This window comes from Hypomesus nipponensis, chromosome 13 (genome assembly GCF_054491055.1).
Source record: "Hypomesus nipponensis isolate SF chromosome 13, ASM5449105v1, whole genome shotgun sequence".
Taxonomy (NCBI): domain Eukaryota; kingdom Metazoa; phylum Chordata; class Actinopteri; order Osmeriformes; family Osmeridae; genus Hypomesus; species Hypomesus nipponensis.
Window position 1 is genome coordinate 5,846,314 of NC_140373.1, and position 18,076 is coordinate 5,864,389.

Genomic DNA, 18,076 nt, shown 5'->3' on the forward strand with positions numbered 1-18,076 from the left:
CGCCTAGTGCATGGGAGACTACATGTAGGCTCGTGCGCACAAAATACACATAATCATTAACACTTACAGACGTAAAATGTAATACTCATACTTTCGTTTATTCACATAATTCATAACTTCTGGTCAACAGTTTCAGAGTGCTTAATTCCAATAACAATTTATGTACAGTAGGTTTTTGTCTCACCATGAAAACTGTACAATACCAAGAGCATAGAAAAATTCAAAGAAAATGATAAAAATTTACAAACCTGAAATCTGATTTAAAATTAGTATGAGCATTTGATGAAAACAACTTTAAATCAAAAGTGCATAACAGCAAGACATTACAAGAAATGTTTGGTTAATTATAAAGTAAGCAACAAGAGAACAAGACACAATTCTACTTTTTTCAGAGTTACATTTCATAAATAAGTACTTTAAAATGTCTTTCTTGCTTCCATTTACAACATCAAACCACAGAGTTCCTCAATGATCTGACTTCTAAGGACAGCATCCATAATGGAGTGTAAAAGCTGTCCTGTAGAAGGAGACTGAACCCAGAAAAGCATTTCCGATCATCACTATATATATATATATATATATATATATATATATATATATAATGTGGCCAGGCTACATAATATCAACAAATCACAGTCCTGAAGATGTTCTTTGGTCTGGGGTTATATGGAAAATTCACTGCATAACATCCAAGATTCTCATTAATTTCAAAGTGAATATGTCATGTTCCAGAGGCAGATAAAAGCAGAGGCCTTCGGTGTCTTTCTCAACATGTATAACCCACTTTAGATCACTCCTCCTGCAAACTCTCTGAACTTTTCACTTCAAAAGGTTCATTTCAAGATACTTACTGTATCTTTCATTCCTGTGCTCACAGGTATGCTTGAGAGTGCATGACTCGACCTCCTTTGTGAAGTTCCATACTTTGCTTCACACACAAGGCTGCTTCACAGCCATAATGACCAGGTAGAATACAAGGACATGAATCTAGCAACATTGGAATTGTGTGCATTCTATGCACATAGTTGTTTCCCTCAATCTTGACCCACCAAGTGTTGCAGACACCCTTTGGAAATTATATTAACTGTCAAATATCTCATCAATATCAAATGTCTGAGGCAAGTTGTTGAACTACTTGCATACCTACCTACTACTAACTAGTATGTGAGGCAAATTTCAAGACCACTACATGCAAAAGAGTTGTTACTTAGTTGTAACATCATGGTGGTCCCAAAAGTCAGGTACATTTACATTTGTAGAAGGCCTTTCCCTCTATGAGGCTTACCACCACACTGGAGTTACAAAGGGGCATAAAGTATGCTACTGTATAATATGACCATTCATTTCCAGACTTGAGGATGCAATCTTCTACAAAAGACTCTCCTTCCCATGATACTGGTGAATGACCATGGTGTCACTGGGGCAGAGACCGCCATCTTTAGGCGTGACCTCAGCATCATCAGGGAAGTAGGGGTACTGTCAAATCGTCTTGCCTGATCTGGTGTTAGCCAGTTCTGGCCCCAACAGGGAGGATCATGGGTTGTCATGGAGTCCAGTCACTAAATCACCCACTGGCGTTCTTCTCCGTTTCCTTTATCAATGCATTAAAAACCTATCAGAGAAAGAGAAATCAAGTGAGAGGGGTTAGAAAGAAAGACAGAAAACCAGGGAGAGACAGACAGAGAGAAAGAAGGGACAACAAACAGCCTGTACAGATGATATATACCACTAACATACCCACAAGACATTCCAGAGTTTTGTTTTCTGATAAAATTCTTGGGATTTTTGTAAAAGGAAGCACTTTCTTCCTTAAACAGTGTCAGTTTACTTTTAAATAAACTGTGACAACTTCATTCAATTATCTTTATGCAATAATTACATTCCAAATGTAATTCAAAGTATATTAAATGATCATCAACACATCCCAGCCTAATTTATCTAATCTCCACTTCCTGCTTCCTGCTGTGAAAAACCCACCTGCGTCCACTTCCTGTTCCCGCTGACCATTGGCGTGGCTGCGATGCAGGCAAATAGCCTATCGGAGAGCATGTCGTCGGGGAGGCGTGTCAGGAACTGGGCCACGTGGATGAAGTCCATCTGGAGCAGCAGGTCCTCGTACAGGCGCAGAATCCCCAGGCCTGTTCGGAACAGGATCTCCTCCCCGTCACGGCAAAACACGTCCCACACGCGGCACGCCACGTCCAGCGGCAACGACTTACTGTACAACGTGAAGATCCTGTGGCGACACAAACACATGCACACACGTGCGGTGCACACGTTTCAAACACGGAGGAATGTGAGAAGTCTTGCGCATCGACGTAAACACACTGTGCTTGAGACAGGACAGACCCATGCAGAGGCTCACCAGTCGATGAGATAGAGGTCTGGTGTGAGGTTGTAGCTCTGGAAGTGCTGGAAGAGCCGAGGGAGGTTCTCCTCAAAGAATACCTCGAACGCAGCAAAGTACTTCAACATCTGGAGAAAAGGAGAGGGGGAGAGAACGACATAGGGAAAGAGAGAGGGCAGAAAGAGAGAAAGCTTCATATACTGACTGAACATAAAACGTTTTTTTTTGTAGTTTTTTTTAAGGTTTCTTGCTGCTCCCAGTGTTTCTAAATAGTTTTGGTCTTTGAGATTTCCAGGGCGTTCTCCTCTTATATGAGGGTTTAGGTTGGTTTTGGTGCAGTTCTATGGGCATCTATGAAGCCCTCTGTGACATTGTTTGTAATAAAGTGTAGACTGGACAGTGCGGGCATATGTGTGTGTGTGTGTGGCTAAGTACCAACTCATGGTCCACTCTGAAGAAGGCCAGCTGACAGGGCTTGTTGAGCAGGTTGGCGAACGCGATGAAGGCATCCGCCTCCTCCAGGTTTAAGATCAGGACTGCAGCTATGAAGGACATGCCCTGGACCTGGAACACACACACACACACACACAGTCAACTAACCCTTCCACAAAGCTGTCCAGCTGCATAGTGTGTGGTGATGCAGGTGTGTGACACTCACATATCCCACATCAGGTCTGTAACAGGTGTAAGCCCCCAGCACACTGTGAAGGACATCATGGTAGGGACCACCCTGAGAGGGAGGGGAAAGAATGTGAGACACACACACACACACACACACTCACTCACGGCAACTTTTGCACACACACACACAAAACACATGCAAACGTAAGCTGTGGTCCACGCTACCTTCTGGAAGATGAAGAGAGGGGGGAAGGTTCTTGAGATATCCAGCTTGATCAGGTCCAGACTGGACTCTCTGTCAGCTAGCGACGCGCCGTCTGGAATGCAAACGCAGTCAGACACACGGAAGCACACGTCACAATCCCATTCATTTAGCAGATGCTTTTATCCAGAGCGACCTACAACCAGTGTGCATTGAAAGCACAGCAGAAGATCCAGGATCAGAAGAGAATCATTCTAACAGTATTTAGGCGGTAAGAGTCGGTATTGACGTTGTCTGTGTTATATCCTATAAACACGTATGATATCATGTAAACACAGAATAAATATAGGAGACATACGTCTCTACACCAAGCAGCCTGTGGTGCCTGTCTGGGTTTGTGTATGGAGAGCGTGGCACTGTGTGAAAGGACAAATGCTGAGGTGCCAGACTTCACTCACAGCCAGGGCCTAACTATGCCAGGCACACACTCTGTGAACACTAGCGGAGCATTTTTTGCTGGAGCCTCTCCTCAGTCACACACACACACACACTCCCCTGGTCCCAGACCAGCCCTTAACGTAGGCAGCTCTTTTGACTGTCGCTGTCACATCATAAACCGTGGTCCCAGACCAGTGACAGTTGTCACCTCCCCTGACTGGCACTGTCAACTCATAAGCCCTGGTCCCAGATCAGCCAGTGTGGTAGGTCATCCAGAAAATCCTACTGTACCCATCATTCCTTCTCATGAAAAGTTGGAGGACTGACAGCACTGGCTTCTTGCCAGGATTCTCATGATGGTTGAAACAGATGCTTTAAACACAGAGGAAACATAAAAACCTAAACAGTCTTTTTTAGTTTTGTTTATCTTCTCCTTGGAGTCAGTGAATGGCTGGAGAGATAGGGAGGATGTTTGTTGTGTGATGTTCTATCTGCAGCAGACAGCACTGTCCACCAGGAGCCTGTGTGGCTGTCTGAAGTGTGACGCAGAGAGGAAACAGCTACGCCTCTCAGAGGAGGAGAGAAGAGAAGCAGAGGAGAGGAAGAAGAAGGGAGAGTCTGGGGAATGGAGACCGGAGCTGTTTACAATGTTTTCGTGTATGTCGGAAAACTGCACGCGCACACGCACGGTCGCACGCACCATTGTACCTACCGTCAACCTCGTTCTCTGAGCCTGTCTCACTGAAGATCCTCCACTTTTCCTTGGCCCTGGAGAGGAAGATCTGATACAGCTCTGAAGAGGAGGAGAGGGGGAGCGGAGGGAAAGGCGTTAGCGATGAACGGAGGGGGGAATTGAAAGGATGAAAGTAGATCTCTGTCAGGAGCTCCTAAGGTTCTGACGTCACCGAGGTTTCCAGACAGAACAGCGCATGAATATGCTATCCTGGGATGATACACATACACACACAAAACATGACTGAGAGTGAAATCATCTCCTAGCTTTGGTATTTTGAGATTCAGGACCCACACTCTCTAATGGATTTGATGTAGTCCGTATTCCTGAGCTACAGAAGTGATTCAGACTCTTCAAGGGACCTCCACAGATCCTAACTGTGGACCATAACAGCCGCCCCCTCCCCCAAGCCCAGAACAAGTTCACTTATCCGGGCGAACCGTGTCCAGGTCCACTTGAAAAGGTCTTGAGTAAGGTTTGTGTTTACTCGTGTTTCATTAGTGACAAACTCAAATGGCAGTCAGCGAGCTGCAAATCTCAAGGCAAGTCTCCTCTGAAATCTATCTGTGACCTGGTACCTGGGGTGATGTTGAGCTCGTTGGAGATGGCCAGGCTCCAGACTCTCCCTCTGACGTTGGGCGGCAGACCCTGCCACCAGAGCTCCCTGGCCCTGCGCGTGTTCTTCCTGCACAGGGGAAGGGGGGGTCACAAGGGAAGGTCTGGATTATCAGTAAACGTTACAAAGAACGCAAAGAATTTCCAGAAACGCGACGCATGTCTGTAGTCTTTGTTTACTCCTGATTGTGAAGAGGAATCAGAAATCGACGACCCCCATGAAATCGAAGGAAGACACACATGCAACCAGCCACATGTGTGGAACATCTGATGCTCTCATCATCCACGACTTAGATACAAGACCCCGGAATGGATAGCCTAAGGACAAGGCCCAAAAGTGTCTGTTTTCTCCAGACGTGAAGTGACTCACATGCTGTCCCAATGTGGCAGGATGTCATTGTTCCAGACCAGCATGGCGTTGGCGATGCCCTCTTCCTGTTTGAGCCTCTCCTTTATCATCTTCTGTTTCTTCTGGGCCTCCTTCAGCTCTGATGGAACAGGAAGAAGGCAATCAGTTAGGCAGCTAGACAGACAAGTCTGGGGAGACGAAAGAGAGGAAACAGAAGGGCTGAGGGAATGGCTCGTGTTGAGATACCTCTCTTCTTGGCCTCCGCCACCATCTCTTCATACTCCTGCCGGTGTCTCTGGGCCTCCTCTACAGACTTTGCAGGCAGATTCCTACAGGAAGACACCGGGTGACACCATGCTTAGTATCAGTTCCACACGTATCAGTGCATATTCACAACGACCCAAAACCAAAACAAAGTCAGGAAGTGATGTCAACACTGCGGACAGTTGGTGAACATTCAGCCTCGGAGGATAAGCCTGTCAGCTGCTTAGGCTACGGTGAACTGAACTGCAAACGTATCGCATGCATGTGGTGTGTGAGAGAGAAAGAGAGAGAGAGAGAGAGTGAGTTCGTTGAGGTGACACTCAGATTTCACCAATCTATACTTAATGAGGCCCTAAGGTCCACAATGTGAGAGCAACCCAATTGACCAAGATACCCACACACAGAAACACAACACCATCTTGGCTTTAAGGCACACGGATCACCACATCCTGCCCTGATCTTGTTGCAGAAGAACGTGTTGTGATGTCCATTTCTCTGTGAGGGCTTAAGGAGCCATTCTGGCCTTTAACGCCTGCATGGACTTCACAATCTTTTAGGTTATGAAACGGGGGTGGGTAACAGAAAGTGAGAAGTGAAAGAGAAACAGAGAGAGAGAGAGAGAGAGAGAGAGAGAGAGAGAGAGAGAGACACTCACGCAGGTCTGTCTTCCAGTATGAGAGCCGTGGTGGACAGAGGCTCAAACTCCAGATTCTTCCTTCGGCCCAGGGCATTCTGGGTGGGCGAGTTCCCCGTCCTCCCCACCTTGGCCTCATACTCCTGCGAGAACATCCAAAAACATGAGTCTCAAAACGACATGAAAGACACGGCCGGAACACATGGCGAGGGGCCTGCAGTCAGCCCTGTAGGCTCTTCATGGATCAGCTGACAGACTCGTGGAGGTCAAAAGCAGCTAGACGCATGCAGACGGCCAGGGGTCAGGCAGACAGACAGGCTGACTGGGAGGCATGGGAAGAGAGGGGGGTGATTGTGTGGAGAGAGAGAGAGCAGTTAAAGGAGAATGTTCTCCTGGGGAGAAGGAGGAAGTGATAACAGGAAGTGGTCGAGTATGTCCTCAGAAGGGTGGCCATTATAACTGGGATTGTATGGTAGACAGAGACCAAGAGAAAGAGAGGAGAAACTGCGAATGACTCGAGAAAATAGATCTTTAGGTAGAAAATGCTAGAAAGGCATTTTAGTTGCAGAGCACAATGCATGGCAGACCTGTCAGATAACAAGACTATTATGTCCCTAACCCCCCCCCCCCCCCCCATCTTGAGTGTAGCACACAGGCCTCTGTCGTCGTCCAGCCGTGGTGCTGAGTGCTCACAGTCAGTGGTGGTCTGTGTAGGGGGCATGCAGCTCCCCAGATCTGCAGCCATACATCTGGGGCCTGCAGAGCAACACAAGGCTAGCCCCTGACTGAGCAGAGCACGGCCCGGAGGCGGACGCTAAATGGCCACATTGTCTCAGCGGTGCATCTCCTGTAGGCGTTTATGGGCCCAGATACAATAGGGGACTATGTATGGGGGTGGGGGGGGGGGGGTAAAAGGGGATGGGTGCAGGTTGAAGACAAGAAAGTAATGGGCTTAAAAACACCAGATGCCGACAAAACTGCCCGCAGCCAAAGAAACGATGAAATACATGCACAACAACACTCAACTACATGTACAAAAACAGGATGATTCTCCATGGATGAGGTCACTGGGGTGGACGATGAAGGCAGGCTGATGACATGCAGAAAACAAAGAGAGATGAGTTGAAAGGTAGCTCAAAACTGAGACTGAGCAAGAGACAGAGATAAGGCAAGAGACGCAGAGAGAGTCAGAGCGAGAGAGAGAGAGACAGAGAGAGAGAGAGAGAGAGAGAGAGAGAGAGAGAGTCAGAGAGATAGAGAGACAGATATAGAGTCAGAGAGAGAGAGTCAGAGAGAGAGAGAGAGTCAGAGAGAGAGAGAGAGTCAGAGAGAGAGAGAGAGAGAGAGAGAGAGAGAGTCAGAGAGATAGAGAGACATATATAGAGTCAGAGAGAGAGAGTCAGAGAGAGAGAGTCAGAGAGAGAGAGTCAGAGAGAGAGAGTCAGAGAGAGAGAGTCAGAGAGAGAGAGTCAGAGAGAGAGAGTCAGAGAGAGAGAGAGAGTCAGAGAGAGAGAGTCAGAGAGAGAGAGAGAGAGAGAGAGAGAGAGAGAGAGAGAGAGAGAGAGAGAGAGAGAGAGAGAGAGAGAGAGAGAGAGAGAGAGAGAGAGAGAGAGAGAGAGAGAGAGAGAGAGAGAGAGAGAGAGAGAGAGAGAGAGAGAGAGAGAGAGAGAGAGAGAGAGAGAGAGAGAGAGAGAGAGAGAGAGAGAGAGAGAGAGAGAGTCCGTACCCCAGTGTTTAACAGGTCTGGAGTGGACACAGATGTTAGACAGCCTGGTACACTCTCCTGGAAGAAGAAGGAACACGTTGGCACTTAAATGGTTAAATGGTTTAAGAAAACCGACACTAACATAAAAAGGCTCTCCCAACACCTTCTTAAAAGGACCGACTTACCAAGTGTGTAAGGTGCTCTCTGACTTTACTAATCTAGGGATGAGGACAATATAATAGGCTTTGAAGCTTTTCTCTATCATGGTGTGGACACAGAAACTCTAATCACCCAACAGGAGAGACGGAAAACTGATCTACACCTATGGCAGTGGAGGAGGAGACAAGAGGAGGGAACATAGAAGAAGAGAGGGTGAGGTGGGAGGTTGAGAGGGAAGAGGGAAAAGGGAGAGAGTGGGAGGAGGGCATTAGAAGAGAGAGGATAGACAGAGGGAGAGAACAGGGGACACAGTCAGAAGCCAAGCCTCACAACTAGTGACTGGGGGGGGGGGGGGGGAGGTGGATTCGAGCGCGGCCAAGTACCATCTGAAAGTTGGACACATTGATTGATTCCAGTAACCCAGACAGACCAGTTAACCAGCAAAGCGTCCCCTGACAGTCACACACACACCCATGTCTCAGCATGTGCATGCATTCCTAAAGAGTGTGATACTATTCACGACAGCTGCCTATTGTATATCTCTCTCACACACACACAGACACTTCTGTGAGAGTCTTACAGGAAGGTAACAGTAGATACGGTTCCTTTCCTGGTTTGTTGGAGTGAGATGCTATCAGTGTCCTAGCTCCGGCAGTACCTGGTCTGACAGGTATGAGACTAGTTCAAGGTTTCTGGCTCAAATGGTGCATCACACAATAGTGTAATGTTGGCAATGCACCACATGTGAGGGTATGTGTGAAAATGTTTGAGTGAGTGAGAGATAGAGAAAAAAATGGTTTAAGTTTATGCCAAACTGAAAGAGTGTTGGTGTGTGTGTGTGTGTGTGTGTGCACAGCAGGTTCATTTGTAGCACCTAACAATTGATACGGGTTGTTATCTTACAAGGGAGCTAGGTCAGGTAGGGCTGAAGAAGTTAATGCTAATGCTAACGCAGCCTATTTGAATGGGGATTAAAGCCAGACTAGCACGTGATAGATATTAAGCTCCTGGAATTCATCCCAATGGTATCCCTGGATGACTAGCACACGCTAGCACACTCAGTAGTCTACTAGCACAATCACTGGGCTCACTGCCCTCATGACTGAATGCGTTTATTATCTTGAGAAGATCAGATAGGGCATGGTAGAGCTTGGTTTAACATACCATTCAACACTGAAATAGCTTTGTCTCTCAACCATACGCGAGGTACAAGAAAACTGTCAATAAATGAGTCATTCCGTTAACCAGGAAGTTAGTAAATGATTCACTACACACACACAATCAGAAACAAGCTCCCTGCTGGTTTTTGCCTGTCAGCAGACCCATCAAACCACCTATAGTAAAGTTTTACACAGGAGTCAGGTGGCTGAGCGGTTAGGGAATCGGCCTAGTAATGTGGCTAGTCTGGCTAGTAATCTGAAGGTCACCAGTTCGATTCCCGGCCACACCAAATGACGTTGTGTCCTTGGGCAATGCACTTCACCCTACTTGCCTTGGGGGGAATGTCCCTGTACTTACTGTAAGTTGCTCTGGAGAAGAGCGTCTGCTAAATGACTAAATGTAAATGTCTACTTCATTGAGGTGTGGTACAAGTTCTTGTCAGAAGTATAGGAGATGGAGAGCTAGATACCTGCTGTATGGTCCTGCAGTCTCTGGAGGGGCTCTCTCTGAGAGGAACCTTCCCAAAGAGCTTCCACCCGGGGGCACTCTGCTCCTTTTGCTTCCTGGAGAACAAACTTCTAACACACACGCCGCACACACATAGGAGAGAAAGACAGGATAACACACAGGATGAGTAAGCAAAATTTATGATGAGTTTTGTTTTCTTTATTTTTAAGGCTGGCTTCAGCACTTTCAACTGATCTTTTCCTGTTGAGTCAATTGATTAGGAAACCTGGGCAGTTCCTGACACATGCCTATGTGATTCCTGGATATGATCTAAGGTCTGTCTTTTCCAGTGAAGTCACAAATACGATAATGACATTGTGAGTGTGTGTGTATGTGTCTACAACAGAATGTTTACAGTACGGAGGTCATTCTCAGTTTGCAGCAGTCCGGTGCCTAGGCTGTAAATGTTGTATGAGTCAGAGACCTAGTTTTGAGATGGCCGACAAGTTGAGCCCATGGTGTGCTGTTACAGTTAACCTACACCACTATAAGACCTCGGACTGATACCCACTCAGAGCTTTAAATAGTCTACAACTCTATTGTCCAAGAGGCAAAGTATCCTTGCTTGTAACTCAGCAAAGAAAGGCTGGTGTGACGTGTCGGTGTGGCCTAGGATAACTGGTTCGACCAAACTAAGAAAGGCAGAGAGATTAGGCCTACCTGCCAAAGTAACAGACGGGTTCACCACAAACTTGTTTACCTGCCCAAATAACTAAGGGGCAAACCTTTATACCTGTCAGATTGACTAGGATGACAATGTTCATCGTTTTTACCTGCCAAAGTACTCTGCCACGCCAGGTCGCTGGGACTGCAGAGCCAGCTCTGAGGAGTCCACCACACTGAGGCCTGGGGGGAGGTGTCCTGGGGCGCTCTGCCGCCGACTCGACTCAAACGTGTTCCTGGAGCTCAGGCTGACGTCCATGAAGCTGGGCCCACACTGCACCTCCTCGCCCACCACTCTGCCCTCTACCTCATCCTTGGGGTTCAGCGAGGGACCGGCGTAGCTCATACTGCTGGCCAGAGGCCTCTGCTCAGGGGCCGGCTTGTTGGAAAGACCCTGGTCTGAGGCCTGATTGTCCTTTGCCTCTGTGGTGGCTGGGGCTGTGTCAGGGTTTGTGGTTTGGGCGGGGTTGGGAGAACAACCATGAGAGATTACAGAGCTAGCACCATGAGGCTGTGGTTCCCTCGCCATGTTCTCTTGTGTTCTAGATCCGTCTTCAGTTCTACCAGGTTCCTCAGTCTGACCTGGACTTTGACATAAACTACTATTGTCTGTGCAGGAAAAGGGTTTCTCCAAGTGAGTGAGTGACACACACGTTTCACCTTCACATGACTGAGGAGGGGAAACTGACTCTTGGTGAAATGTCACATCTCTGCAGTTCCCTAACATTAGCCCACCGTTTGACATTTTTCTCTCTGGGTCAGCGGTTTTGTACTGCTCACTCCGTGACTGGCGATCTGCATCCAGCAGGGGGGTGCTCTGCGGGTAACAGACCGCCTCGCCATTCAGAATTCCTTCGGGACAGCTCCTGTCTGCTAGCTGTCCCTTATACGATTTAATCAGTGAATCTTCGGTGTGAGACGTCGTCACAGCGTTTAGGCCACACGGATCTGCAGATGCATCCTTGTTTTGATCGCATAGGGACAGAGCCTTAAGGGCTTTCCCTTCCTCATCTATCTCCATGGTGCCAGGAGCGGGGCAGGACTCGTTTCCATTCGTATCCCCTCTTTCTGCCCAGTTTGACTTACTAAAGCCGTTTGAAGAAGAACCACTAACATTGCATGACTTAGAAATGTCATTGTCCTTCGCAGTGCACCCGGATGGGCTCTCAGTAACTAAATCCAACATTTTCCCACTCCCGTCAATACGGGTACACTGGCGTAAAGCGGTGAACTCTGTTGAGCTCCGGCCGATGTCCCCGTCTCCTTCACCTACCTCCAACGAGTCCCTGCGGCCGCTCCAACCGGGTTTGTCCTTGTTGACATTCGATTGGCAAGCTGCAAACTCCGTCGTGTCGCCAGACAGTTGACCTAATGATGTGATGGTCGCCCGGTCATTGAGATTGACAGACAAAGCCGGTTGCGAACACCTATCCCCTGACGTTTCCATGTTGTTCACATTCCCCGCACCACCCCACAACTAAACCGCTGTGGTTCTGTTGTCCGCCCAGGTTGAGCGGATCTTGGTGTTCTTACTGTGGTTACCATGATTAGGTTATCCCAGGGGGACGCTTTATCCGTAATATCTTAACGCATATTTTGGTGCATATTATTGTCAGATTTTTAAAATTAAATAGACTGACAGTTTACCAAACGTAGTATGGTCACTATCCTACTTAATTCTGAAACCGGTAGCCGCCCACTACTTGAACAGTAAGCAGTAGCCATTTTGAGATTCTAGTGACGTAGCAAGGAAGAAGGTGGGAAGTTGCAATTGGTCAAAAAGAAAAAAAAGCGTGGGCGGAAAATCTAGGAAAAATAGGACGCCTGCTGTCCATTGAAAGCTATTACACTACACGTAATATAAAAGTTTATCAATAAGTAGCTTGTCTATTAGAATTTTAGTTGTTTCGTTTTTCATTACAAAAAGGTATGTAGGCTATGCTATGTAGCCTACGTTTCACTCTCAAGATGCACTATACGTTTTGGGGCTCCAAGCCAAGCGTTTGAGGTGTAGGCCCACTCCTTTTCAGCACCATGGACAGCGAAAGAAGCACGTTGCCACTTGGGCTGCACTGGGTTGTCAGATTGGAAAGTCAGATGGACACGTGCCATGTCCAGGACTTTTAAGTAATTTGAGATGATCAACAAAAGGTCTGAAATCTGTAAATAGGTTATCTTCTATATTTTTGAAAGCGGTAAACTGTAAAATAATACCGTAATATTTAAATTCCATATTTCGAATCTTTCCACATTTACCGTTATTTACACTGGCATATTTGAGATATTGTAGCCTACTTCTGTGTCTGCTGTACTTCAAAGTAAATTAAAGGAATTCGCAATTGGCTGGCGACAACCAGCACTAAGCGTCACTATCCAACCATGACGAAAGGATAGAGAGAGAGACTGTTCAACACTCGTTTACTGTTTCTTTAGAATGGGTGTATGGAGCAGCAAGAGGGGAGGTAATTGATTAAAACGCAATCTCAAATCTGTGTATGAGCTGGACCAATGCAGCCTTTACAGTCCGCTGAATAGGTGTACGCGTAAGAGACAAGTGCCATATTACATCACTGTCGTGGGGAGAGCGCAACCCTACGTGCGCTTTGGATGACGCTCTGGAAACTGAACATTTTGAACCGTGCATAAGGAAAACGACAAAGTAATGCCAATGGAGAAGTTCCACAACCACAACCAAATTCATCCCTCTGGCGATGAAAGGAATAATACAGGTGGCGGAACCAGCGTCCGTGCGCTTACCGGGTGCGTCCTCTTCATTTTGATTGTTTCCACGCTTTTGGGGAACACACTCGTGTGTGCTGCGGTCATCAAATTTCGACACCTGAGGTCTAAAGTGACCAACTCATTTGTCATCTCACTTGCGGTGTCTGACCTGTTCGTGGCCGTCCTGGTAATGCCTTGGAAGGCGGTGTCGGAAGTGGCAGGCTACTGGCTTTTTGGTGCCTTCTGTGACACATGGATAGCTTTCGACATCATGTGCTCCACCGCCTCCATCCTCAACCTTTGTATCATCAGTATGGACAGATACTGGGCAATATCCAGTCCATTCAGATACGAGCGTAAAATGACCCAAAGATTCGCTTTTGTGATGATTGGGGTGGCCTGGACGCTGTCTATTTTGATTTCATTCATTCCAGTTCAATTGAACTGGCACAAGGCAGAGGCAGACAACTCAACGCTGGACAACCCAGATAAGATGGAAGAGTGCAACGCAAGCCTGAACAGGACGTATGCTATATCCTCTTCACTAATAAGTTTTTACATCCCCGTGGTGATCATGGTGGGAACGTACACACGCATTTACAGAATTGCGCAAACCCAGATTCGACGGATATCCTCTTTGGAGAGGGCGGTGGAACACGCGCAGAACCAGCAACACACTAATGACGAAAATTCATTAAAAACGTCGTTCAAAAAAGAAACCAAAGTTTTAAAAACACTTTCTATCATAATGGGAGTGTTTGTGTTTTGCTGGTTGCCGTTTTTTGTTCTGAATTGCATGGTACCTTTCTGTGATATGAACAAACTTGGGGACCCGCTGTGCGTTAGCAACACCACCTTTAACATTTTCGTCTGGTTCGGGTGGGCCAATTCGTCTTTGAACCCAGTGATTTACGCATTCAATGCTGATTTCAGGAAAGCGTTTTCGACGATTCTTGGATGTAATAAATATTGTTCTACCTCTACGGTCGAGGCTGTTGACTTCAGCAACGAGTTAGTATCGTACCACCATGATACCACACTCCAGAAAGACGCAACCCTCACCACGGCTCAGCACCCCATCTTTGTCGCTCACAATGGGGAGGATTTGGACATGCCGTTCGACAAAGTCTCAGTCCTCTCCGGTGTTTCACGGAACCAAAGGAACCTTCACCTCCCTGCCATACTTCAATTCGAGTGTGAAGCAGAGATATCCTTAGATATGATGCCCTTCACGTCCAGTCACAACGACGGCTATGCTATCCCAGGTCAAACTGAAGATGTGTGCAATTAAGCAGGGCCATGGCATTGGTGTACAAGTGTAATGGTTTCTTATAGACACTTCTGACTAGATAAAAAGGTAACAAGTGTCATTCTACAGTTATTATAATTTGTTTTTAACTATATTTTTACAATGTACTGTGGCACTCTTAGATTCAGAATGTAGAGTGCGTTATAAATGGAATGAATTATTATTATTATTATTACTATATTATTTATTTTGTATTTTGGCAACATACCTATTGTACAGGCTATTTGTATTTCATAGACGTGCTTTTAAGCATTCCTAATTAGAAAAGCCATCTACTTTGCAAGCACAGTATTTGTTGAATTACAGTATTAGTCCAAGGACAAAGAAAGTGAGTATAAGAACAAAACATTGATTTGTTCGGGTTAGATATTTAACCATTTATTGTCCACACAGTTCAATAAATATTTGTCAATAAAATTTATTGAGCACCTTATTATGCTTCCACCATGACATTTAAGAACAATAGTAAGTTCAGATCCTCCCTGCATTTGAGGGAGTCTTTGATATACGTATCTAGTAGGTGACTAGTGGTGTAATTATAGATAATTGCCTGATAAATTGCCCCATAGGCAATTATGTGGCATTGTTTAAGAACCCGCAGATGGTTCTCCAATAACCACTCCATGATTGAAGATCACTGGTTTGCAAAATAATACGAAAGCAGAGCTTTTGCCAAAATGACACCCGTAGGCACACAGGAGGCAAAATTAGGATAATATTATTTGTTTTATAGTGGGCTTAAATGTTTGTAGGACAAAACTCTTGAACCTCGGGAACAGGTACTTACATTTTGCATTCAATAATATAATGATAAATGGTACAAGCTCCTACCCTGTAACAAAGTGTTCTGTTTGAAAATACATTACATTCTAATGGGCCTATAATTCATAGGTTTATAATAGGTCTGAAAGCTACTTTGGTGTCTCGAAAATGCAAATTATCTGTGTTGTGTGCATTAATACACTGTACAGGTCTTACCTGTGCTGTGATGTTGTGGTAGGATGACACACAACAGATGGAAGGTCACTACACAGCTACCAGGTCCTTTTCATTATGCTGTCCATGTGTTGTCTTGTAATTCCACTCTGCGGTCACTGAGCCAGAACACAGACCCAATGACAGGTGCACAGCTGTTGACAACCAGCAAGTCAGGAGCTGATGAACCCACCACACCACAGACAGAGTCATATTGACAGTGGCACTTCAGCATTCAGCATTGCCCTCACGCATTCCACATAACTGGATATCTATCAAGAATTAACATGTTTCCAGTTTCATATTCAAGGCAGAAAGGACTGCATTAGCTTGAAGGTGACATTGCTGAAAGTAATGCCCATATCTTTGGCTCTGTAGGGTTGTACGTTTTGGACCAGAACATGGAACTCTGCAGTGTCCAACATTTAAATTGGTTGCATCTATCATTGTTGGTCTGTGGTGAGCATTCATTGCTGTTGGTTACGGAGTTCTCCCTCCTCCTACCAGATTAGCACCCAGCTGGAATATAAAAGATGAACAAGTGGAAATCTTCAAATGGCATATGAAATGGAAGGGCAAATCCCATTACCTCAGGCATGAGAGGGACTGCTCACTGGTTGGATACTTTTCTTTGATATTAAACCATGTCAGTTTATAGTAGTGGATCCACATACCTTTGATGTTGTGTCCAGCAGTCCAGGTAATACTAAGCAACTTTTCAAGTTATGTGTACAATAAAAAATGTGGCCGTCAATGTAATTTGCTTTCTTCACATACTGTATGGCAAAGTTTTGAGTCACAATGCATGAGTTCAAGCCTGGGCTAGTAGCCTGGCTTTTTTAAATTAGCGGTTGGTAGAGCCTTGAGTGCTTGACATAACTTTGACATTCCACTGTCATGTTTCAGATGAATGAAGCATATTTCCTTGTGTGAAGGTACTTCTTTGAGTAAATGACTTACTCTGAAAGAATGTCTGATAAAAAAATTGCTTAAAAACTTTGTTGAGACAGTCAACATGTGAGTAATGCTCTTCATCTTCTCCGACACAGGCAGATGCAGAACACCCATCATGCTAGAGAGTAGGTCTAAATACAGCCATACATGAATTATGCAACACAGAAATGAATGAATAAGCATTCCAGGTGTTCTTAAAATTGTAATCCATGCATACCTAACTGTTATGTGAACTGTTATCTTCTCATCTTTAATACAATAGTCAGGGAAACAACCTAATTATATTTGACATTGAGGAACTATAACTCGTTCAGCTGGAGGGTTTTCTCAGTTGCTAAGTTTGAGAGGTTTGCGAGGAAGCAGGTTCATGTACTGGCACTTTCATGTCGTTCCAGAGAGATGGCACCTTTTGGGAGATGCTGTAGATGGTGATGAATGGGAGACAGACGAAGAAAGCAGGTTGGGAATCTGGGTGTGTTGCTGGTGGTAATATGGAGCTCTGACAACCCAACTTAACAGCCTATGTTGTCCAGACAACAATACCATCCCCACACTCCAGACAGCTAGGTGGTTGGACATGAATGACGGCCAATTGGTCTATTGATTTAGCCATTAATTTGATTTGTTGTCAATAAACGAATAAACTAGTAAGTCAATGGGATTCCTGAATGATAACCACATATTAATCCTTCAGTTCTCCCGGACATACTGAGCGAACAATTGGCAGATGTACTGTAACTGGCTGGCCAGGGCTCTTTAGATACAAACACTCACTTAACTCTAGGCATTACCAGGGGAGTTTCCAGCCAATCTGGCACCCTAGCCAAGATTGCTAAATGGTTGCTAAATATAATCTCAATCAGTGGCGGATCTAAGGGGTGGCAAGGGGTGGCAGCTGCCACCCCAATCTTCTCATGGAAACATTTTATTTATACATTAAAGAACATTTCAATAAATAATATTAATGTTACTGTTTAATTTAAACTACAATGTTGTAGCCTAATCATTTACCATAGGGAATAGGCCAGCCAACAACATCCTTCTGCCACCCCATTGCCACCCTGAATGAAAATCTCTAGATCCGCCCCTGAATCTCATTGACTTCATGTGTTATTGATTTAATTTTCACAATAATTAAAATAACATACAGAATAACAGATTTTTAAACTTTTTATTTATGGTGCGCCAAATCGGTGCTCCCTGCAGCCTGGCGCCCTATACTCCTGGGCATTACCATTGTAAACTTTTTAACCAGGCAGATCCAGCCAAGTGTACAGCAGCTTGAAATTCCAGCATAGGGAAGGCAGTGTTTCATTTAAAAACATAAGCATTGTGACTCCCATCAGCTACATCAATCATTACAGAGAAACAAGGAGTGGAATCAACAAAGACTGACTAAAAGACCCCCCCTCACACACACACACACACACCCCACCCCTACTGTGGCATCAACAGGAAGCATGGAGAGGAGATGGAAACAATGAAGGTGGAAGTGTGGAGAAGGGTGTGAGAGAGGAAGAGAGGAGGATGAGAGGGAGGAAGGGTGGGTGAAGGAGGGTGAAGAGGACAGACAGTCAGAGAACAGAGACAAAAGAATAGAGCGCAGGGATCACCTCATGGCAACAGTGATGAAACCTGTTTGACTGACAGCTACACCCCACGGGTAGCCCCAATAGGCAGTCATGCCTCTCTGTACTCTGTGCTCCACAGTCCAATTAG

The 18,076-nt window shown here is 45.7% G+C and overlaps 2 protein-coding genes across 5 annotated transcripts; one reads left to right on the top strand and one right to left on the bottom strand.

The window, feature by feature from the left end:
• Window positions 1-77: 77 nt before the first annotated feature.
• tbc1d12b (TBC1 domain family, member 12b) lies at window positions 78-12,130 on the bottom strand. Of its 4 annotated transcripts, none has more exons than XM_084669485.1 (14): window positions 10,509-12,130; window positions 9,698-9,803; window positions 7,930-7,986; window positions 6,225-6,346; window positions 5,552-5,634; window positions 5,327-5,444; window positions 4,920-5,026; window positions 4,321-4,401; window positions 3,194-3,285; window positions 3,006-3,077; window positions 2,783-2,911; window positions 2,366-2,475; window positions 1,978-2,236; window positions 78-1,612 (listed from the first exon to the last, which is right to left on the bottom strand). In XM_084669485.1, the coding sequence occupies exons 1-14, from the start codon at window positions 11,843-11,845 to the stop codon at window positions 1,565-1,567; spliced, it is 2,721 nt and encodes a 906-aa protein (XP_084525611.1). In that variant the 5' UTR covers window positions 11,846-12,130; the 3' UTR covers window positions 78-1,564. The 4 variants fall into 4 exon arrangements, with proteins under 4 accessions (XP_084525611.1, XP_084525610.1, XP_084525613.1 ...); XM_084669484.1 differs by having other exon boundaries at window positions 9,698-9,806; XM_084669487.1 differs by lacking the exon at window positions 7,930-7,986.
• A 930-nt stretch (window positions 12,131-13,060) lies between these two features.
• drd6b (dopamine receptor D6b) lies at window positions 13,061-14,410 on the top strand. Its single transcript, XM_084670113.1, has one exon. The coding sequence runs from the start codon at window positions 13,061-13,063 to the stop codon at window positions 14,408-14,410; it is 1,350 nt and encodes a 449-aa protein (XP_084526239.1).
• The last annotated feature ends 3,666 nt before the right edge of the window (window positions 14,411-18,076 follow it).